Source organism: Phaethon aethereus (assembly GCF_964289735.1).
Source record: "Phaethon aethereus genome assembly, chromosome: 1".
Classification (NCBI taxonomy): Eukaryota; Metazoa; Chordata; class Aves; order Phaethontiformes; family Phaethontidae; genus Phaethon; species Phaethon aethereus.
The window spans coordinates 6682152-6705873 of record NC_138575.1 but is presented as its reverse complement, the minus strand read 5'-3'; the positions used below and the strand labels follow the sequence as shown (position 1 = coordinate 6705873).

Below are 23722 nucleotides of genomic sequence, written 5' to 3'. Positions count from 1 at the left end.
GCATTTCAAAGCTTTTCATGTGAAGTTTCTTTTTGGAAATATTATTTTGGTTTTAGGACAAAAATAGGAGAGATGGGGCAAAGAAAAGCAAGGAGAGCTTCCTCTCCTTGCCTGCATGGAGGGCTGCTGCAGACCTTCACCCACTCCATCCATGTGAAGAGAGCAGCTAATGTTTCTGGAGCAGAACCAGCTTTCTGGTGCTACAGGGCTTCAGGGCAGCTCCAAGACTGGCTTAACTATGCTGGGACTGTCCACACAGAGATCCAGAAGGGCAGCTGCGTTGGCCGGGCTGGCAGCTTTCCTTCAGGCAGCTTTCAGTTACACTCTGCAGTTGCCTGTCACCGCCTGACGCACGGCGCAACAGGAAGCTCAGCGCTTGCTTTGATAGCAGCTACCTGCTTATCTGTGTTCCGGTCACATCCTGCTTCGTCAGTCGTAGAGGATGTGCATATGTTAAAAAGCAAACGGCACCGCTCTGCTGCGAACCACAACTTTGTTCTTGTTGTTTTACTTAATGGGGAGTTTAAATAACTCACTGTTCAAAGTACTTATTTTGCTCCAGTTAAGACAATACAGTAGTGCACCAGGGATCAATATTACCCACAAATTTCAGATTCAGTATCTCTATGACTTTAAGCATGAGAAGTTGCAGAGAAAACATGTTCTCTTTTGGGAGAGACTCCTGTCAAATCTGTATTGGCAGTTGTCTGAATACAGAATCCTCTTTCTTGTACTGAATTTGGGTGTATTTCTGATTTTCTGCTGCCTTGCGGAGCTCACTGACTCCAAGGACTAGATAAAATACATCTGACTTAAGCTGCTCCTGACTAAATGGCTGCTATTCAGAGGGACGCAGACAGGCTGAGTTGGCCAGCAGGAACCCTATGAAATTTAACAAGGACAGATGCAAAGTCCTGCACCTGGGAAGGAAGAATCCCTTTCAGTAACACAAGCTGGGGATGGATGGGTTGGGGAGCAGCTCTGCTGAAAAGGATCTGGGGTGGTCCTGGTGGGACGCAACCATGAGCCAGCATCACACCCTGGCAGCAAAGCAAGCCAACAGCGTCCTGGGCTGTTGGAACAGGTGAAGAGCCAGGAGATTCAGGTGATTTTTCTTCTTTACTCAGCACTTGTTAGATCACATATAAATACTACATCCAGATTTGGGCTCTACATCCAGATTTGGGCTCCTCAATGCAAGGAAAACATTGATCAGCTGGAGGGAGTTCGATGGAAGACCAGTGAGATGGTCAGGAGCTGGAGCACCCATCCTGTAACAAGCTGGGCTTGTTCAGGCTGGAGAAGATATGGCTTCAGGTCGACCTAAAGCAGCCTCCCAGTACTTATGAGGAGGTTATCAGCTAGACAAGAGCAGTAGTGCACGTGGGTGGGAGGATGAGAGGTAAATTGAAACAAGAGAGGTTCAGTCCAGATGTATGTAAAAACATTTGTACCGTGAGGATTGTCAAGCATTGAAACAGATTACCCAGACTGCCCAGTCCATGGCCTTGGAGGTTTTCAAGACTTGACTGGATCAGGCCCTGAGGAACTTGATCTCACCTCACGCCTGACCCTGCTTTGAGAGGAGGTTGGACTACAGACCTCCTGAGGGACCTTCCAACCTCAATTATTCTACGAACCTATGAAAAGTAGAACAGCGTATCGGAAAAGTAGAAAAAGTCAAGTAACACTGAAGCAGAAAGAAAGCAAGCTGAAGAGTGAAAATCTGTTGGCAGAAAACTGAACAGGAGCTCTGGCTTCTGTTCTTGTGTCTGTTTACAGGAATAGAGGTTCATACTGAATATGGCACTTAACTCCTGGTTGTGCTTCTGATTCTAGTCTGCCACAACTACTTCGTGTGTAAAATTTCCAGAGCTAGATCTACATCTAACAAAAGGAGGTCCTGCCCTTGGACGACTCCTTGAGATTTTAGATTCCTCTTAGTTTCCTTTAGATTTAGTAATGTTCAACAGCAAATAAAATCATAGTAGAAGAACAGAAAGAAAGGATATAAAGAAATTATGCAAAGACAGTGAATGCAGTAAGAAAAGAAAATCAAAATTATTTTAATACTTCTAACATCTCCCCAGTCAGTGACATAGAAAAAAAATTGTAAGGGTTAGGGACAAAATGAAAAGAAATATTAAACCCAAAGTAGAAATCTCTAATTTTAGCAAGTTGAATTTAAAATCTTTGTTTACTACTCAAAATCTCTTGGGTAAACAGAATATTCCATTGTCCCTTTGTTAGTATAAGAGGGATAGTAAAGCTAAGGGACAACACTGGATTTGATGATAATCAGATTAAAACTGCGTCCTCTGTTTTCTTTCTAATCTCTAGTTGCAAAACCTAACAATGTTTGGAACAATGTCTTGCAAACTGTATCTAAACAAGATGAACAACTGCTGGCTGCGAAAGTTTAGCTGCATTGGACGAAGTCTATGCAAAGCTTCCAACTTTGGTCTGATTTACAACATCTTATTTTGGTTGTGGTACTCTCATAAACAGAGAAGAAAGGCACCCAACTGTAGGATGTTCTTATGTAATGGGGAATCTGGACCACCAGTCTGGTGTTAGGTGGGATTCTGGCCAGAACTGATCTTACATGTTTAAGATCAGTTGATTAAGGTGTATCTTCCTTATGTAGCACTAACAACAACTGGTTGCTTTAAAGAGATGGAGGCCAAAAACTTTTCTCTTAAACACATGAATTAAATGTCTCCTAGGGAAAAGAGGAGCGATTCATATATAGTAATGATGGAGTTTATGAAATGGGGATTATAAACATGGGCGTGGGGGAGAAGTGGGCAAGTCAATCACACCGCCCATGTGACACTGCTCTCAGGAATTTGCAGTTGTGTTTCTGTCTGAAATGAGCACACTCTACGGGCTCTGACTGCATAAGGAACATTTTAAAGGAGAAGAATAATTAAGCGATGACAGAGGCATCATCATTATTAGATAATCACAACCCAGGGGCATTAACAAATGTTGAGTGTCTCTAATCCCACGGGGTCTAATTATTCTGTGATAATAACCACACCTCCAAGTTTTAATTTATTCTTGTGGAGAACCTGGGGGGAGTAGGTGGGAGAAAAGGGGGCATTTTAATGTTTTTGCTGAAAGAAGATGCAGCTGGCCTTTCAAAAGGGCTCATCAGTATTCTAACCTAGCTAGCATGTGTGATTGGCATTAAATTGTCTGCCCTTTACGGTGATCTCCAGCCAAACCGAGTATTCACCCTTGCACAAACCGGTGGTCTCCCAGTCACTAACATAGCACCAGCATGCACCAGTTCTATTTCTTGGGGCAATTTTTGGCAAAGGAGAGGTGGATTTTCCTAGTCTGGGGAGATTAATTCTCTGTATGGTCCTCTGACAAACACATTACCGTTTGTGGGGAGAGAGCAGTAAAATCTTGCTCATTTTCTGGTATCTTGAAGTGCTGTCTGACATGTCAAAAAGGAAGATTCCAGTAAGTTTAAGTGCTCTGCCTGTGCTTGGATAGAATAAAATAAAAGTGACAGACGCACTCCAGGGAAAGAGCACCAGAAAAGCAAGAGAGCAAGAAAGAGTCAGGGGGAAACAAGAATGACAATATAGAGAGACGTATACTAATATCACAGCTTTTCTCAAATAATTCAGTGTCTTTCTACTTCTTCATTACACACAGGTGAACAATTCCTATGAAAGATTGTCCATATCTTCTCAGGGTTCAGAAAAGAGAAGCACCAGTGAGGAAAGGAGGAAGGCGGAGCAGCATACGCTCAACATCTGGTCGCTTCTGTGTGCATGCACGTGCAAATGAGAGTAAGCAAGCCATGGGAGAGGGAGAGGAGGAGAGGAGTCTTTCCCCATGGCGATCCTTTTGGCTGAAGCTGGCTTTCTGAAAACGGCTTTATATCTTACAAAGTCCTTTGAGTACAATCACTTATACAAGAAAAAAAAGAAAATGGGAAGGTGAACCAATTCATTCAAATTCTTTGCAAATTCAGAAGAAGCCAAGGTCTTCAAGAACCGGAGATGAACTTTAGACTCACACACTTCCATACTCTTTTTTAGTGCATGGGTCTTTGAGACTAAGGAGGCTCTGTGAACTTGGGACAAGTGAAAATCAGGGTCACTTATCTTAATCACTTATGTCATTTACGTTAAAGCCTAACTTGACGTTTCTTGAAATTACAGTGTCTACACTGAGGACCTTCCACAGCAGTGCAAAGAAGGGAGGAGAAAACAGAGCATACAAAGGTATCACATGTATGGCAGACAAACCTATTAGCTGGCTATTTTTGTACTTTTCTAGTCTTACATTCCGTAAGTTTCCTCCAAACCTATCCCAACAGAATGTATTTTAGGAAACAAAGATTTATTGATTGGGCATATCTTTGTGAATCTAGGTTATTGTGTTTAAGGGTACATTTTCCTGTGAGATTATAAAGATGGAGAGAGAGTAAAAAGCAAGTTAATATTCTGGGCCAATTCTATACCAATGCTTCTGTTTTGTTGATATGTATTGCTCAGTGAAGACCATCCACCTCTAGTGCAAACTACAAGTCACACATCCTTTTTCATCACTGTGCCTGCAACAAGCATTCTTCCCAGCAAACGACAATGATAAACCGCTTTTGGTTTTGGGTGAGACGTTCTTTAAAGAGAGGCTGGGGAAGAGAATAATAGGGCAGAGTAGACAGGCTTGGTTTAAACTTCATAGCTGCCCATTAGATATTTCCAACCGTAACTCAAACTGAAATCAAACCAAATTGAAATGCCACAATATGAAGAAAACAAAGAACGGTTACTGAGCATTTATGACTCTGTTTTCCTCAGTGGGGCCAAGGGCTGTAGCCTGTGTTCATCAAAGCACCACTGAGTTCACATCAAAACCAGAGCATTACCATTTTTACAAGGAACTTCCAGCTGTGCTCTCATGTTTATTACTGCTACCTTACACAATTTGGAGTTCAGGGACTCATGCCCCGATGCTGAAATGACCTCCATGTGGAGCCACTTCAGCACACAACCACTTCTAAATCACTTTCCAAAGCATTTCTGATCTAGAATCAATAAGGCTCTACTTGAGGCCAGGATCTCCTGCCTGGAGTACAGGTTCCTTCACACTGCCCCCCATGTGCCTGCAACATCTTCGACATACTTTCACCACAAAGCAGTAACAAACAACAAGCACTAGCATCTCTCCCTAAAAAAAGTGTCAGTAGAGTCCAAGCCTATAGCTCTAAACTGTAGTGCTGATCACATGCATATATGGCAATTCAAATTCTAGTACATGGCAGAGGATGGCCTGATTCATCTTCATTTTCACTGCTCTAATAAATCTGTCTTAAGATCAGGTAAATAGTCCTTAGAAGGTGGTTGTCTTTCTATTGCTGCAAGGTGTGCCAAAAAGATTTGTTTACTTCAGACACTTATCCATGGTATTTCAGAATAGAGATGGGATAAACTATATATTGAAAATTTAAGTCTGTAGGTAAAGAAGTTACCTCCTTTAGTCCAGAAAGTGCATGAATAATAATTTCCATGGAAGAAGGGATTTTTAATGGGGTGTGCAAGCACAACCTCATTGTAATAGCACACCGCAAGGTATAGTCATTCACCTCTGTAAGCTACAGAACTCGAGGATTATCTTGTCTCATGTAAAATTACTCCTTTGCAGACCATTTGTAAAGTCATATGTAGTTCAGTGTGGCACCGGTTCTTTTCATTCATGTTGCACATTTTTGTTCTGCGAACAGCAAAGGCAGTCAAGGGCTCATTTTATTTGGTTTTAAGCTCATGCAGTTGTTTGAGATATTTTTATAAAATAAATCAGCAGCCCCATATTCAAACAATCAGCTCAGACCGATTTTCAGACAACACCGAAACAATTGATTAAAGACATTCATAAACTCTAATCCCATTATGTTCCACAACTTCTCCTGCCTTAGGAAAACAGCCTATGAGTACCCATGGTCGAAGGAGAAGTGCTGGAAGTAGTAAACATTAAACAGTCGAAAGCTCCTTCAGGTGCATGAGTTTTGCTAAGATTTACATTATTTCTTGAATATTATGAACTCTGGCATTTTTTGGGCTTGGAACTTCTTGTAAGATATATAGCATATAAGCTCCTCCATATAAGATATATATACACCTACCTGTGTAGCCAAGCTGATAGTATCATGTTTCTTTAGTAGAAAACAACCCTGAATGAACTTGAAATAGTACTTCCAACAGAAGGAAAAATAGCTTTTTTTACAAACCGGGATTCTTGTGGCTTGAAATAGAGATTAAAAGTGGGGTAAAGAGACACTTACAAAATATGATGTATTATAAAGTGTTATTTGTATATTGCAAGCAAAGTAAATCCTGAAATGTGCCAAGGCAGTGGGTTTAATACCTTAGGAAGATGATAATGTACTAATGTTTAAAAAACAAACATGTCTCCTGTTGAATTAGATGCTACTAATCCATGGTTTAGTGCTGTACACTGTTTCCTAAAAAAACCCCGAAGAATTAACTAGCATAATACTTCACTGAAAAATATGCACGTATTTCTGTCCTTCAGCATACAACTTCTGTATTTATCCAATTCCGAGGAAACAGTGGGAGATTTCTGTGCCAAAAATTCATAAATTGATAACGTTGATTCTAAGAAAGAGGCAAGGAGCTTTTGCAAAAAGACTCTTCCTACAGTTGTTGGGCAGCTTCACAGAACCTATCTTCACTGCCAGGCTCTGCGCACCCTAAGCCCAGTCATTCGGTAGCTGAACTTCCCCAAGTCCCTTTAGGCTGAATTGATAAACCTGTTCAGAAACCAATTTGCTAGGAGAATATACAAAGACCTGTTACATTTTAAGGGACAAACATGCAAACAGGTCATTCCAGGTAATTGATGGCCTGTCTGCTGCCACCAGCATCCTTCAGGTTCCTGCTGGCTTGGTTTTCCAAATGAGGAGACCGGGGAGAGACAGCGCTGTTCCAGGGAGGCTCCACGGGAATTCACCACCCTTCACCTCTCCTTCTACTGTACTGGGACTCTGGGAGATTTTTATCCACAATTCCTACTCTTTTCTTCTTTAGTCATTTAAGACATTTTGAAGCTTTATTAAAAATACAAATATAGGTCAAAAATGCATGCCCAGTTTCCTATTTTTGGCTCCAACCTGTGTTTGGATGCCAAGGGTGACCTAATTATCAGATGGGCTTAGTACCAACGTATCTCTCCAAGAAGCAGCATAATCTCTGGGCACTAAAAGCAGTCAAAATCAATTCACTTATTTAGGAGCCTAACCATAGACTCAGAAACTTAACACTACGTGGGTAAGCCCAGTTGAGACACAGCACTTCTGAAATATACTTCTCCCATCACAAATCTCCTGGAACGATGCAGTCAAGTGACAGGCACTGGGCAGTGAGCGTGCTAAAGCGAGATTTTCTTCCATGGCTGCCTTGCAAACACATACTTTTAAAAAATTGGTGCCGAGATCAGGGTTAAGGCATTGGACTGCTCTGTGCTCTGAGCACTAAGATAATGGTGCTAATAATATAAAATTGAAAATCATACACTTGGGTTGTTTAAGCATCCATCTCGGGTATGTGTACTGTATGTATACTGTACAAATAAACCTTTATTTAAGATATGTATTATATTTATCAACTGTATCTTTATCCTAAACATAATGAACATTACACTAGGGAAGTTTTCTATGTACGGCAAAATTAATAAAGCTTATTTTAAATGATTTTATAATAACGGTACCTTATTTTAAATGGTTTTATAATAATGGAACCTGCAGTAATCCCACATGAAATGGTACAAAAATAATCAATTTATACTACCTATGAAGAGTGCCATTCTGCATTTTAAACCAATCTTTTCCAACGTGAAACATCTACTTCAATTCATTCTTTAGCAAACTGTCAGACCTTCCTACACACCTACTGGTAGGGTTATTTTTGGATCATCCTGGAAGCAAATCACAGCTATCTCAGTGGGTGTACTGGCCTCTAGCAAAATGTCACGGTGGCAGACTTGCACCGCTGATTGGAGAAAAACGTATTGTACTGAAGTGAACAAAGAGAGAATCTTCTAGGAATGATTATTTGAACATTCTTCACTGTTTCTCAGCTGAAGCATCTTGTATATTCTATAAAATCTCTACCATTTCAACAGTTGTGTTCACAACACGACTACCTTCAACTAACAAAGACAATCATCTTCATGCTATAAAAGGGGGTAGAGAAAATAATGATCCACAGATGCTAACTGTAACTTATAATTCTCTGCTTTTGAGAGGGGAAAGGATGAATTAATTCTTACAGGACAGACACTGTAACCAGTTTTTTTTTCTCTTTTTTCTGTTTATTCTACACTTCACAAACTTCAGGTTTTGGGGCTGTTATTCTTCAATGTCAGCATCTGTCTGAAAATGAGTATTTTTAGACTTTTGTGCTTAGAATCATAGAATACTTTGGGTTGGAAGGGACCTTTCAAGGTCATCTAGTCCAATCCCCCAGCAACAAGCAGGGACATCTGCAACTAGATCAGATAGCTCAGAGCCCCGTCCAACCTGACCTGGAATGTTTCCAGGGATGGGGCATCTACCACCTCTCTGGGAAACCTTCACCACCCTCACTGTCAAAAATTTCTTCCTTATATCCCATTTAAATCTCCCCTCTTTTAGTTTAAAGCCGTTACCCCTTGTCCTATGGCAACAGGCCCTGCTAAAAAGTCTGTCCCCATCTTTCTCACAAGCCCCTTTCAGCCCTGGCAGCTGCAGTAAGGTCTCCCCGGAGCCTTCTCTGCTCCAGGCTGAACCCCCCAGCTCTCCCAGCCTGTCCTCCCAGCAGAGCTGTTCCAGCCCTCGGAGCATTGCTGGGGCCTCCTCTGGCCCCGCTCCAGCAGGTCCATGTCTCTCCTGTGCCGAGGGCTCCAGAGCTGGACGCAGCACTGCAGGGGGGTCTCCCCAGAGCGGGGCAGAGGGGCAGAATCCCCTCCCTCGCCCTGCTGGCCACGCGGCTTTGGGTGCAGCCCAGGACAGGGTTGGCTTCTGGGCTGTGAGCGCACATTGCCGGCTCATGTCCAGCTTTTCCTCCACCAGTACCTCCAAGTCCTTCTCGGCAGGGCTGCTCTCCATCCCTTCATCCCCAGCCTGTGCTGATACCAGGGGTTGCCCCGACCCACGTGCAGGACCCTGCACTTGACCTTGTTGGACCTCATGAGGTTCACATGGGCCCATTCCTCGAGCTGTCCAGGTCCCTCTGGGTGGCATCTCGTCCCTCAGGTGTGTCAACCACACCACTCAGATTGGTGTCATCTGTGAACTTGCTGAGGGTGCACTTGATCCCACTTTTTTTTCAACATGAGTTAATGCTTGAATTCTGATATAACATGGCAAAAGCTGGCCTGGATTTTAAGAAGTTGTTAAGGAAAAAAGATTTACTTTCTACACTGACAGTGTTTTTTTGCAGAAAGATTTCCTCTTAGGTTTACACAGCAGATAAACCTGAAGAGCTTTATTACAGAAGCATGAATAGCTAGTCCAGCTCTGTGAATAAATAATAGAGAATCAAATAATCATGAAAATGTCATGAAAAATCAAGACTCTTGGGTCTGAAACTGAATTAGCTTCTGGTTTAGGAATTCTATCCCTCCACAGCTCAGAAGTTATATTGTGTATGTTTATGCAGATAATTTTGGATGTATAATTAGATGTTTCATCTCTTCATTTGCACATAGAAGGGCTTTCCTACTGGCTACTAAAAAAAACATTTATGCATGAGTTTTAAGAAAGAAAATTGAAATGAGCTCACAGAGGCTGTGGAATCTCCATCCTTGGAGATATTGAAACCTTGACTGGACATGGCTTTCACCAACCAGCTCTGAGTGGTCCTGCTGCGAGCAGGAGCCTGGAGTAGAGACCTTGGGCAGTGTCTATTTGATCCTGTGAGTCTAATGTTATGGCATTAAACAATAAAAAGACATGCAGTGATGGAGAAGGTGATAACAAAGTAAGGTGGTGTCTGAAACCCAACTTACATATTCTTCCTGTGAGTACAAACATTTTTCTGCTGTTGCTTAACATCAGTTGGCAAAAAGATCAGAAGCTTCATAGCTCCTGGTATCAGGAAATGTTTTACACTGCTGTATCAACCTTGTACCACCCAGGACAGTCAGAATGAACATTATTGTCCTTGGGAAAATTAGGGTAGCAGGTCAACTGAGGCAAATTGAGCGTCAGACAGTGTTAGAGGCAGATAGATACTCTAATCCTGAGCTTGCAGCTCCCTCCTTCACATTCATCTCCAGGCCTTTCCACCACAGTGAATTAAACAGAAATCCCTGCAAAGTCTGGCATAGCAGCCTCCCTGTGAGCTCTTTCTGAGTAGATCCGTTTGCCGGACATGTCAAGGACAGTCTCTGGACGAGAGGACAAGGTTCCTGACACTCAGCTGAGATTCATCCTGCCTAAACTGAGAAATTTACAGTGTTGAACCCTACACCTGAGGTAGTCCCTCCAAAATCCCTTCCCAGTTAATGGGGAATGCAAACTTCCAGGACCCAACCAAAAGGGAGTTGAGACAACCTGGCTCAGACAACCTGCAGTCAGGTAAAAGCTACCCCAGCCCAAATCCTTACCTTATGAAATACTACAGGTACCTGTCTCTGAAACAGGAAAGTATTCTAAGCGAGTGAAACGAAAAGTAACTGAAGAATTAATTAACTAAATAGAGGTGATTAAAGTAAATAAAAGAAACAATTATCATATCAAAATAAAAGACAAGAAAGATGATTAAATGAGTCTTCAAAAGACCCATGAGAAACTCATAAAAGACATAATATGCATTTACCTGGTTTTTATTCTTTCATGATTTCATTTTCATTTTTATTCACTGCCATCTGATAATTGCAAGAAACAGTTACTTTAACCATGGGCAATTTAAACCATTTTAATTTTTTTTTCCAGGGCCAAGATACAAAGGAACCTATTTATTGCCTGAGGGGATTTTTACTAAAATGAAAGCTTAATCTTTCATGTTTTTTTAAGCAAAGGCTTTTAAAAAATCATTTCTAACAATGCTGTAGGGAGACACTTCCATGGGTATGCAAAATTGAAATTATAAATTTACAATTATAAAAAAATTAATAGTTTGGGGGATTGCATTGTCTCTGTTCTTTCTGACTGACTACTGTTTCAAGCTTAAGAGAAAGTATTTAGCACATGGAGGACAAAGAATGTCCTTAGACTCTCTTGCGGTCAAAGCTATTTAGTAAGAATGCATGAAAGATCATCGGAGTTTAATTTGGAAATATGTGATTGTATGAACCTTGAAGAAGTTTTATACAGCTTGAACAGTCATTATTAGATGCTGAATATTTTTCTCTTCTTTTTGAATATATTACAATTAGAAGCCAGCAGAAAAACTTGACATCCTCAAATATCAGATGCCCTGTTGGCTCCTCACTTCCTGGCCTGTTTTTCTGTGTTGCCAATGCATCAAAGTTGGCCTCACCACCATCCCCTCCGTAATAGTTTGATGCACTGAAGGTTGCTAAATCTTATTTATGTAAAATTAAGCTGCAAGATGAATTTTAACTGAAGTAACCACCTTTTGGTGTTCTTATGACACATATCTACCAAGAACAGAACAAGAGCTCTCGGTCAAAGATTGATTCAGGAGAGATATAGTTACATATATTTATAGTTATATATGTATATATAGTTATATATGGGTAGAAACATGGATATGATTTATGTGGCTGCCGTGGTTTAAGGCATATTAGAAGTACATACTCATGCCCATCCCTGTTCCGTGCAGTATTTTGGCTTTAACAGCATCAAAAAAAGGATTAAATTTAAGCATGTACATTTGCACTCTCCTAAATTTGGGCAGTTTTCTGAACTGAGAAATAGTAATTTAATGCATTATCTGGAGAGACACAAACATTCCTTCCTGGGCTGAGTGCAGGCTTTGAAATCAGACAAAATAATTTACACTTATGAAACACAACAAACTCAAGTGTTCTATTAAAAGAAAACTACACCAAAAAAATACCCTCAAGGGCTCCAAATACCCACACATTGAAAGGCATATTTAAATGTTTTCTGCCAACATATTTCAAGTTTTAATGGAAATACTTTGAGCTACTATGAAAAGCTTTATCAAACTAAATTAATTTTCCATAGAGCAGAGAAGAATCATTGAAGATATTATTCAGGTTTACAAAATATTTAATAGGGCAGAGAATGTGGAACCGTATAAGAAAGGTTAACTGAAGGATATTTTAACAAGGCTTGATTTTAGGTTGGTTGTGCAATGGACCTACTAGATATAGACTTTCTCTGACACACCAAGGTGTTTAATACTAGAAACACTTGTGTACAGCTACTATCTATAAAACTTTCAAAAGCCATTGTCATTCTGAATACACTATTTCAAAGGCTAAATGTCCAGAATTTTTTGAAAATAACACATCTTCAATGTGCTAGTCAAAATCATTCATGTCTTTGGAAAAACCTTGGTATCTTCTCTACAATACCACCCTGAGCAATAATAAGCTCTAGTTGTCCCAAAGAAGTATCTGCCCAACCCAGCTGAAGCACTTTTCTAACCACATGCCTCTGCAGACTCAGACAGGAGATGAAACCACCTTCCAGGTACTCAAGGAGCCTCCAGACCAGGTTAAAAGAGGGAACAGCAAGTCAGCCAGGATGGATAAGAAGTTGGAAAGAGAGATCGGAAAATGTGGACCTTAAGGATGAATCTGAGTCCCGTGCTAACATGGCAAGACAAAGAGCATGACAGGAACATGCTGCTGCCTGAGGTTCTGGTGCCACTTTACTGCAGAGCAGCAACGATAAGGCAAGCTCACTTCCAGCCCCTCTGCACCTCAGTGCAGTACGTTGAGTTGCCCTGAGAAGTTTGGTCTGTATGGCTCAAGAAATGCTGAACATGCTTTGGGAGAACAGGCTACTCGGACATTTAACAGCTAAACTGCAGAGATATTACAGAGCATGCATGAAATGCAACATTTCCGCTTCTATAAATGGGTGACATTTAGACAGGAGTACTGCAGAAATGTTGACACTGAGATTAGCCTTTTGCAAAGCCTTAAGCCCCAGCTCCAGGACAGAGGGAAGAGATTGCTCAGGTTTAAAAAAAAATATATCAGCAAACCAAAAGTATTTTCACCCAACCTGCTTCTCAGAGATGTTGCAAACAGGAAAATGCTGCACAAACTTAGTATTAGCCAAGCTGCCTTCCATGTAACCTCTCCCCAAACCAAACAAAACTGTAAGATAACGGGAAGCGCTGGCCAGCTTTAACACCCGGCACCACACTCGGTCCCAGTTCTGTTGTGCAGTGAAAACTGTTTTCCTTACTCATGAGCTCAAATTGTCTGCCATGAATTACTTTTTCATGGGGAATAAATACACACTTAAACAAGATTAAACACAAATGTTCTTTAGTGGTGTCTAAAATAATATGAATGTTTTTTAGAACAGCAATAAACACACTTCATGATGCAAATAATTACACCCTGCAGCCTTTATGTAAAGATAAGTGGCCGGATTCTTGGCTCACCTACATCACTGTAAATCCAGAGTAACTACACTGAACCAACATCTCTGTAGATTCCGGAGATGCTGAAGCGTTGCTGAACTCTGGCTTTTCCCTGATTTCTCTCTAGGATTTTGCAGACATGGGATATGCATAGCTGAAAATCTACATGGCGGCCATCGAGGCACCACCACCTCTTATCCTGTCCCTTATTCTCCCATAAATCTGTCTTTTGCTTAGTGTAATGAAGTCAGAATCTGGCTGTGTATTCCTTGTGCATCTGATATCACTTCTGTAAGTGTATTCTCAGGTAGGACCAGAAGAAAGCTCAACAGATACTATAGCAAGAAAAGGAGAAGGAAAAAGAGAGAGAAGGACTCTACAAAAATTCATAGAATCACAGAATCATCAAGATTGGAAAAGACCTTTAAGATCATCAAGTCTAACCATCAACACAACACCACCATGTCCACTAAACCATGTCCCAAAGTGCCACATCCACATGTTTTTTGAACACTTCCAGTGATGGTGACTCCACCACCTCCCTGGGCACCCTGACCACTCTCTCGGTAAAGAAATTTTTCCTAATATTCAAGCTAAACTTCCCCTGGCACAACTTGAGGCCAATTCGTCTCGTTCTATTGCTACTTACTTGGGAGAAGAGATGAACACCCACCTCACCACAACCCCCTTTCAGGTAGTTGTAGAGAGCGATAAGGTCTCCCCTCAGCCTCCTCTTCTCCAGACCGAACCAGCTCAGTTCCCTCTGCCGCTCCTCAGAAGACTTGTGCTCCAGACCCCTCACCAGCTTCGTTGCCCTTCTCTGGACACGCTCCAGCACCTCAACATCCTTCTTGTAGTGAGGGGCACAAAACTGAACACAGGATTCGAGGTGCGGCCTCACCAGTGCCCAGCACAGGTGCACGATCACTTCCCTACTCCTGCTGGCCACACTAGTGCTGATGCAGGACAGTATGGCTGTCACTTCATGATGGGTGAAGGCAATATGGCATGAGGTTCTGGGAATCAAAGATCTGTCTCTCGGGGATTAAAAAGAACCACCTCGGTTGATCTTTCTGTAGGATGGGAAGGATTGGCTCATGTTCTGAATTCTTTATGAAAAGTATAATTTAGCTTAAGTTTCCCGTGTGATTGTATAACTTTCAGGTAGAGTTTGTAAGACGGATCCATTAGGCTTTAATGGCCCCTAAAATGAGTCTGGAAAGGGGAACATGTCCACACTGGACCACTTGAAAAATTAGTTATTTGCTTAAAAATAACAGCAACAAAAATGTATTCGGCTATTCAAGGAGTCTTCAGAATTTATATGAGCACAGAACTTAGACACAAAATGGAATCAATGTTTTAACTATCACCTAGCCATTTATTCTCATGTTTGTATTTTGAAAGCAAGCACTCTGCTCTTACCGGGACTTGTGAGGGCTCCCAGAGCACCAGTCGTTGTGGAGAGAGGATTTGCATTGGTGGTGGTAGCTGAGGTTTGGGCGGCGGCTGCTGCGGCTGCTAAAGTTGCCAAATTCTGTAATTGTAAAGCGTTCATGCCTGCGTGGAGAAGCAATAGGGTTAATTAAAACATGTAATTAAAAAAAAAAAAAAGCTATTTTCAATGGACACGGAGCATGGGATGTACCTTGCCAAGAGATTAAATTCTTCTTTTCACTCCCAAGACATCTGTAATCTGGGAATCACCTCTTACAGTCCCCAAATAGCATCTCTCACCTCTCTACCTTGGAGTTGAGAGAATATAGCAAAGGCACTAGCCTATAGTTCAGGAAAATTAAACCTGGTTTGTGCTTCTTCTGTAATGGAAGTGTAGAATTAAAAGTCATTTAAACTCTGTGTGAAGCCCAGGCACAATACTATTTCCTGACACAACAGGGGGTGTAAAGAGGATAACTAATGTTTAAAACACATTCAGGGCAGGGTCATATAATCGGGATGAATACAGTTCGTTTCCTGTGTCTCCCCTGAATGCATCTACTAAGGCTACGCCATGCAGTAGCCAATAATTGTGCTGATTTTCCTTTTGATGGCTCATTTCTAAAAACACATATGAACTAATAATCAGTCTGATCACAGAGCCATCACTGAGGCAGGGACTTTCAGGCCATAAGCTCTGGACTGTGATATCAAGTCACTTTGTTATTTTAGAAGCTATGGGGAAAATATACCTGCATTTCAATGACGACCTTCAAGAAATGGATGCATTTAAATAACAAAGGCTTTTATTTAGATGACAAGTAAAAAGGGACAAACAATAAATAGAATTGATGTGAAATGGAAAAGAAGATGATTAAGGAACAGCAAATGGCATTCATTTGACTTAAATCAGAGGGACAGGAGTCTGTCTCTCCAGAGGCCTTCAGAAGTACCTACCTTTTAATTAGGACTAGACAAAGTACTTGGGCACTTAATCTAAAGGCGAACTGCTTCAGTAAGAGACTGTAGTGCAGATACAAGTTACGTGCTAGCATTAACCAGACTGGATCCTCCTCAGGATCCTCTGAATAAGATACAACTGTCCACAGGCACAATGTTCAGACTGAGTGTCTACATATGGACGTGAGCGACATTCTTTGGATGGCAGTGAGAGATCATCCTTTTTGGTTTGGACACATGAAGGAGATCTGTGCATGCTGCTTGAGCCCTCAGTAGAATTGGCAAAGTTGGCATAAAACCAAAATACTGAAAGATTTTTATTATGTTCCTGTAGTCCTGGTTAAGTACACCTGAAAGGTTAGGTGGTGGGAAGAGCAATACCTTATTTAGACCAAGTGATAGATATGGGACGACTGCATGAATTTTTGGGCAATACCCAAAGAAGAGCTTGAGTGCCTGGACACTTGTCCAATTTTCTCTGAATGTTAGTTTGTCTAACAAGGATATTACTTCTCCCTGCACACTTTGTTTCTCAAACTAGGGGTACTTAATAACAACCTGGAGAAGATGAAAAAATATGAGGGTAAACATAATACTTGGCAAATATGTTGGAGAAGAAAAAAAAATGCAATGAAGGAGAGGTATTTTCTAGGAACTGAGAACTCCTGCAGTAGTGGAGGGTGATATTACTTTCAAAAGCATCTGTTGCAGACTCAGGTTGGTACAATCAATGAGCCCTGTAAAGAGGTATTCTTGCTGTCCCAGCATTAGGAACTGTGAGGTGAACCTTGATATAAACATCTATTTGTGAATAAACCCCAAATTTAAATACAGCATATTCCAACAGGCAGGTCAGGGGTCAGCTGAGTACCTAGCCTGGTGGCGGCTCTAACTTCTGTGCCTCAGTCGAATGCCCAAAGTCAGCTCAGATATTGGTGCTTTTGAAAATGTGACACAATGACATGTTAGGACTAAGGTTTTAGTTGATCCAAGATCCACCACTTTGTAGTCTGGGATCTGCACAACACACTTGGAGGAATTACGTGACCAAAAAAGCTCTTTCAGGTTTCTTTTGGAGGGTAATGACTATCTTAAAAAATAAAGAATAAAGAATGTCCAGCAAACATTGGTGGTCTTCACCGAGGTCACATTTCATGCCATTCTGTAACAGAGATTTGGGAAAGCAGTGCGTTGCTGTCCACCATGGCAGCATGGTTTTCTATCACCCACTGGTTAGTTATTCATCAGAAGGATCAGTCATAATCAGCTTATATTTTTTCTGTGGGGAGGTTTCCACCTCGGACCTTTAAACAGCACGCACGGCAGGATTAAATAACAGCGAACAAATGCAGAACGGTACTAGAGGAGAGACTGCAAAATAGCTTCCCCTAGATGGAATCTCACGTTTCTGGAAAATGCATGGACTTTTCCCCAAACCTCAATTTAGACACAAACGGATTTTGAAGCAATTTAGTACTGCTTTTTCTATTGCATGTTATGTGCACGGCTTTGCCCATGCATGCAAGGCTGCAGAAGGCTGTGAGCACAGAGGGCTGTGAAGCTGGAAGGCAGCGTTCGCGCACTGTACGGTGCTCGAGGAAGAGCACAGCAGGCAAGACAAGGTCAACAGGCAGTGGAACAAACAACTGCTCTCTCTGGGCTCATGAACCACTGTCACGTCTGTGTGGATGCAAAATAAACACCAGCATTGCCTCATCCCACAAAAACTTTTTTTTTATAGGGGGTTATTTCCTGTGGAAGCACAAGAGGAACCCATCAACTCGACGAAAGAGTTTCAATGCCAAAAGAAGATTAACAAACAAGAGCGAGGCGGTGACGAAGTTGTCTCCCCACCCAGTCTGTTTTACTGTAGAGGTGACTAAAAGACACTGGCCACAAACCAGCGCTGCAGATGTTATAGGGTGTCAGCTTCAGTGCCTTCAGGAAAAAACTGCTTGCCACAAAAGACTGTTGTCACACATGCGTAAGAGAAAGACAGCAAAGAGTCCCACTGAATTGAGCACCCAAATGTGACTGTCAGCAAGGGCTCATGGCGCATGCCATCATCCAGCATACTCTAGAGATGATTGTGTCAACAGGTTTATCACTTAATATGCATCCTCTGTCTGCTCAAACATACAAAAAAGAAGTCCTGTCATCACTGTTTCCTGTTCCCCAGGCATTTTACCATCTCTGCTCCCTCTTTATTGGTTTCTCCCATCAACTTGTCAAGTGCGTCAACATCGCACTTGCTAGGACAAACTTGGAGGAGGGAAACCAACTGCGCTCAAGCCCCAGACCCAAAAAGTACTTTGCTTTCAAATGGGGATTTCTGGTTCAATTGAACTTCAGCCAAGGTATAGTTCTGGGACTAATCTGCTCTCTCATTCCCTCCCCTTCACTGTCTTCACACACTTCACATCCTACAGCTTTTTCAAAATGGTCCCAAATCCCGCAACAGAGCTGGACTGCAAATGGGTAGATGGTTTTTATTTGAAAGTGCTGCTCACTCAGCAAATGCACCTCTCTCTGAAGAAACGCAAATTGCTTAACATTGAAGAACAGCCTCATAGGCAGAGCTGCACATGAAAAATGAAAATCCCCCTGCAGAGGGAAAAAAAAAAAACTTCTGGGTAAGGAATAACTCTGATCTTCATGATGGAGACGATGTTGGGAATTAAAGGGAAATGATTAAAAAAAACAGAATCACAATACAGTTTGATTCCATTTTTAATAACATGTATTTACCGATGCACTATCAGCTTGGCAAATACTCAAGATTGCAAGGAAACTCAACTTTCATTTTGTTATTTGGCAGATTAAAAAAACAATTAAATTATGTACAAAACAGATGCACAGTATGCCTTGCTTGAAACTTAAGATTTTAAAAAAATTATTTATAAGGATAGGGGCATGAAAATTTAATTTAATGTTCACCTTAGGTAATTTTGTGTCTTATTGTTCACAGCAATTACCATAAATCTACATATCAATAAGCGAGAACAGATGTCAGTTGTTACAAGTGCTTGCCAATCAGGCCTGTTAAAAAGTGACAGATGGATGGTGATAGAACATTCTCATAAGGCCTATTAGCACATTCACAGGAAATTTTTGTAGTGCTGCACAGTCACAGATGCAGTTCTGTGAAAACACGGGGAAATTTGAGAGCATGAGATTTACATTTTACAACTTCTTGTGCTGCCTCCGACACAAACTTTCGTACAGTGAAGCAATTTGCCTCATTTCAGTCACCACAGCTTTTCTCCTCTGATAACTGTAAATTCAGAATTACTGGGCATTTGTAGAGGAGGCAACAGAGACACGAGCCGTTCCTGAAGACTTCTTAGGCCTCATCAGCTCCTGGGTTTCCAAAACCATAATGAAAAATCGTATTAGGAAATGGCTGAGATTCGCCTGCTGAACAAATTCCTAATAAAGGAAGGTACCGGCTACATTTTAGTAATGACATATGCACGGAGAGTTTCAAAGTCAGTGGTGATGATCAGAGACAAATCTGGACAGCTCATAAGCAGCTCCCACTAACTTGACTTCCTTTTCTTCAAAAATTTTATCCTTCCCAATTATTAGGATTTTTTCCATCTGAATTAAATCCTGGCTGCAGCTTAAAAATTGTGGATTAAGGTAAAATTTATCATCTCCAGGCCAAAAAGCAACTATTTGCTAACACCGACATCAGTCATTTTGGATGCTAAATGATGTTAAAAATGGGGGTAGAAGGCTTCACAGTCTGTGTCTGAAATAGTGTGATGTTATTCCAGCAATATTCTAAGAACTAAAATAGACAGGAGCCCATAGCACTACCTCCATCAAACCATATATACTCTGTGCCTACCTTCAGAAAAGCTGCTTATCTGAGCAGTGCTTAAGGTGCCCTGACCATTTAGTGTTTGATTTAGCAATGCCCTTAAAACAACTTTTAAGTCGACATTTGATTCTGCCCTGTTTTTTAAGAGTATATGCTTAAATCCAACGGAAAGCTAGAGTTACTAGTTGACTCACATAGGATTTCATCACATTTTCAAGTTAGGCATGCTCTACACACATGCCTGGCAAGAAATGTGCTTTACTCAGATTCATCTGATCCTAAAATAGATAGATCAACCCCAGCCCTTGGTAGGATGAATTGCAGTCTGTGAGCGATGCCTCTTCACTGCATCGCAGGGAGACCGGACGCCTAATTTCCACACTGCTGAGGTTCAGTGGGACGAATTCCACCGGCAGAGGAGCCAAGGCAATAAAAAGTCCCTCTCCCTCCTTTCGCCATCCATCCAGAGCTGCGGATCTTGTGCCCAGACTCAGCCCAACCTCCGCGTCATGCCTTTTACTGCCTGAATAAGCACGTCTCGTAAACTGCCGAGCGTTGGTTTTCCTCTCAAGGTGCCTCTCCTTCTCCCGTGAGCAGGAGCAACACACGGATTGAGAACAGCCTCGGTTGCTTCAAACTCTGTCTCTCCAAAAAATACTAAGAGTTGTTTAATTTATTAGCTAACAAAAAAAAAAAAAAAAAAAAGGCTAATTCTATGGGTTAAATTAAGTAGGACTTTCAATGGAATTAGTGTTACAAAAGCTCAATGTTTTTGGTCCCGGTGGTCAACATTTTCAAAACTGGTAGTTATCTTTAAGAAACAGCCATCTCCCTTGAGCTGGAAACAGTTTCTCAGTGACCTTTACTTTTAATATGATATCCCTAAAGAGGTCATAGCAGGAGAAACCCTCCTTCAGTATGGCTTTGCTGGAATGAAGCCACCAAAGAGTCAGAGGATATAAAGGATCCTTGGGCCAATGCAAAAGTATAGAGCTTTTGCGCAGATGGTCCTGGCTTCCAACCGGTCCCTCCAGATCCACTGAGCCAATCCAACAATTAGAGGGAAATATTCAGAAAGCAGAATCTCGCAGAGTTTCTCTTGTCCATCTGCTCCTACAGACTCTGCACCAGGAGGAAATCTGGCTTGGGTAACAGAAGAAGGGTGAAATGGATTGAACAGGGCTCATAAAAGGCCAGAAGTTCAACCCAAAATGCAACCAAACCGTGAGAGAGTTTGGAAAGGACTGGGAAAAAAACATACATCGGAAAAATATAAAAAGTCCCAGCTGTAGACTGAAAAGCCGAAGCAAGAAAAGCCAAAAGCTCGGTTTCTTCTGCATGACTTCAGAAAGCAAAATGCACGGCCTGTTCAATGAAATGAAGAGAGTCCCTTTGTGTCTTTTATGAGTAATGTACATGTTTATGTGTCCTGAATGGTCACACATATAGAAATATTTCTGTATGAGCAAGTATTTACTCCTGCCAAAACATTTTACATTAATGAACAATAGAAAATTTTCATAGAACTTACATTTTTTGAACATTTCCATTTTCTACAATCACCCTATGTAATATAAAACCTCCCTGTTTACACTGTCTGTATAGTACTTTCCAGGTTCTTCTTAAACAGGCAGCTTAGCTTAAATACCTGCAGCTTTTAGGATGTGATCCAGTGCCAGCCAAATTCAACGCAAACTTTCAAGCGACGTCCACCTCCTTTAAACTAAGCCTTCCATGTAATTTGTATACATCTGAAGGAGGAATCTTGTTTTGCTTGAAAGTTCGCTAGTGCTTAATGTAGCTTGCATTCTCTTTTTAAAGAAAGACAATCAAATCACATAATGTAATTCATCTACATTATCAGCCTTCCCCAAAGACAAAGCACAGGCTAGACTCTGGGGCTTGAGAGGCATGTGCGAGAAAATGTTGCCTTTAAATTAGCATTAGCAGATATGAGAGGAGGGGAGGAAAAGTGAGGAAATGTTCACTATAAAATATATACTTGATGGTGGTATGTGCTTGTATGTTTTACAAAGGAGAGTGAAGCAAAGTTTGGCAAGGTAGGGTTAGCTCCTGTAATCAAGACCAAGGGATTACTGTAATACCAAAGGCAGCATTGCCAACTCTCCCAACTTTATTACCAGTCTCGACATATTATGCTGTTTTCTTTGGCTTGGCTCTGGAAATAAAACAATTTCATTAAAATCTCATTTTTTAATAAAAATGAGAAAGCCTAAACTGGAGAACCAAGCGTGCAACCTTAGAGCTTGGAAAGCTAGATGGCAAACCGCTACTTTTCATCTCTCAAATGTTACTATTTCACAAATTTTAGGTGAGCCAGTTTCATGATTTGCTTGGACTTTGGTTATGGTTTATGAACATACGGCAACGGCGATACTGAACATACACTAGTGCCAGTGGGCTGCTACAGCAAGAACAGTATTCACTTTTGGACCTGGTGCTCTGTGTGTTTCGTGTCTGTATGTTAATAAGTTCTTAAGAAAAATCTCCGTTTTCCTTTGGATTGGATCCCCAGCTCCCAAACAAACAAACTCCAATTCTCTTCAATCAGAAATGCCTAGAAACCCCACTCCTTTCAGCAAAACCAAAGAATCCGTTTTCCTTTTGCCACATAGAAACTACTTTAACGAGACTGATACATGATACTAGGGGAAGGGAGTTTAAAACTTCACACTGAAGATCAGGGTCTTTGCTCTGCTAGCAAAGAAAACGCTGAGGTCTGCATGGCAAATCTTTCTCCACATGTGCAGCAAGGAGTGTGCTGTGTCCTTTCTGCTCAGTACAGAGACAACACAAGCTTTAGCAGTATAAATAAAATAACTGCAGATCCAAATGTCCCTAATTTTGGACAAGAGGGTGGCTGTATTAGAAGTCCTAATTTAGCAAACCGTGACTTCATCACGACTTAAGCACAAAAGAGGTGCTAGAGAGCCCTGATACGTAAGTAAGGGTGGCATTTCAATGGCTCATGTGGCTTTTCATCAAATTTTTAGTGTCTGAATTCAGTGGTAAGCACACCCATTGACTTAAAAAATAAAAGTTGGACCCCTGAAACACAAAGTTCAAAGAACTTGTAAGCTACAATGATGGATTTTCTTTAGCACCTTACTCAATTGTGTCTAGCTTTTATTCCTCACCTTGAAATATGATATTAATAGGCAAGATGTATGCAACACGGGAATACATACAAGACTCATTTTTGTAAAAGGAACACATACAGGTTAAGTTAAAAAACTCTAGGCCTTTACAAACATTCAAGGATGGCTTCAGCAGGTAATGCAAGATCTTGCTGCAGTCACAGGAGTGTTTTCTATTCCTTTCACAAAACATAATATACAATATACAATATACATAGTATACATCTATACTAGATGCACTGCATGACACAGTACTGCATGATTTCTGAGGAGAGGACATGAACTCTCAGTCCTAAGACTGAAATCGCACTTTAGTCTTTGGCACTTTTATGTAGAGTTGCACCTCGGAGAGAAATTTAGTATCACCAATTTTACCTTGAACATAAAGGTTTGAGAGTTACATGTTTTGTGAAAGAAAGGAGTAAACTTCAAGCTGTTTTGATAACATGAGTATAAGATATTTTCCATGAGAGGCGGTCAGTCATTAAATTATCCCATAGGTGAATGCATTAGCAAGCTAATCTGTAGTCAAGAGGGTATATCCCTCAAGTAACAGCGGTGTACCACTGCGATTTCTTAAGATGACTTTCTGCTAGTCTCAAGACCATATGATTTTCAGAGAATAAATCACATCCTGGATTGCGAGTCCATCCTGAAATTACTGGACTAAAATTCTTAGTTTCAACACGGTTCTTGAAGACAAAGCTGAATCCACTCTAACAGTGAGAAACAGGCAACAGGAAACTTCTAAGGTGCACATAATGCAATGGATATCGCATTAT

General features: G+C 41.1%; 1 protein-coding gene across 14 annotated transcripts in view; it reads right to left on the bottom strand.

Moving 5' to 3' along the window:
• The window catches only part of CELF2 (CUGBP Elav-like family member 2), a gene marked incomplete at both ends in the record, with an annotated part of 372062 nt that overhangs the window by 22603 nt on the left and 325737 nt on the right, over positions 1–23722 (bottom strand). For all 14 annotated transcript variants that reach the window (XM_082009660.1, XM_082009658.1, XM_082009649.1 and 11 more), the window contains one exon: positions 14985–15119. In XM_082009660.1, the coding sequence (XP_081865786.1) occupies positions 14985–15119 (135 nt within the window). The remainder of the gene's footprint in view (positions 1–14984; positions 15120–23722) is intronic.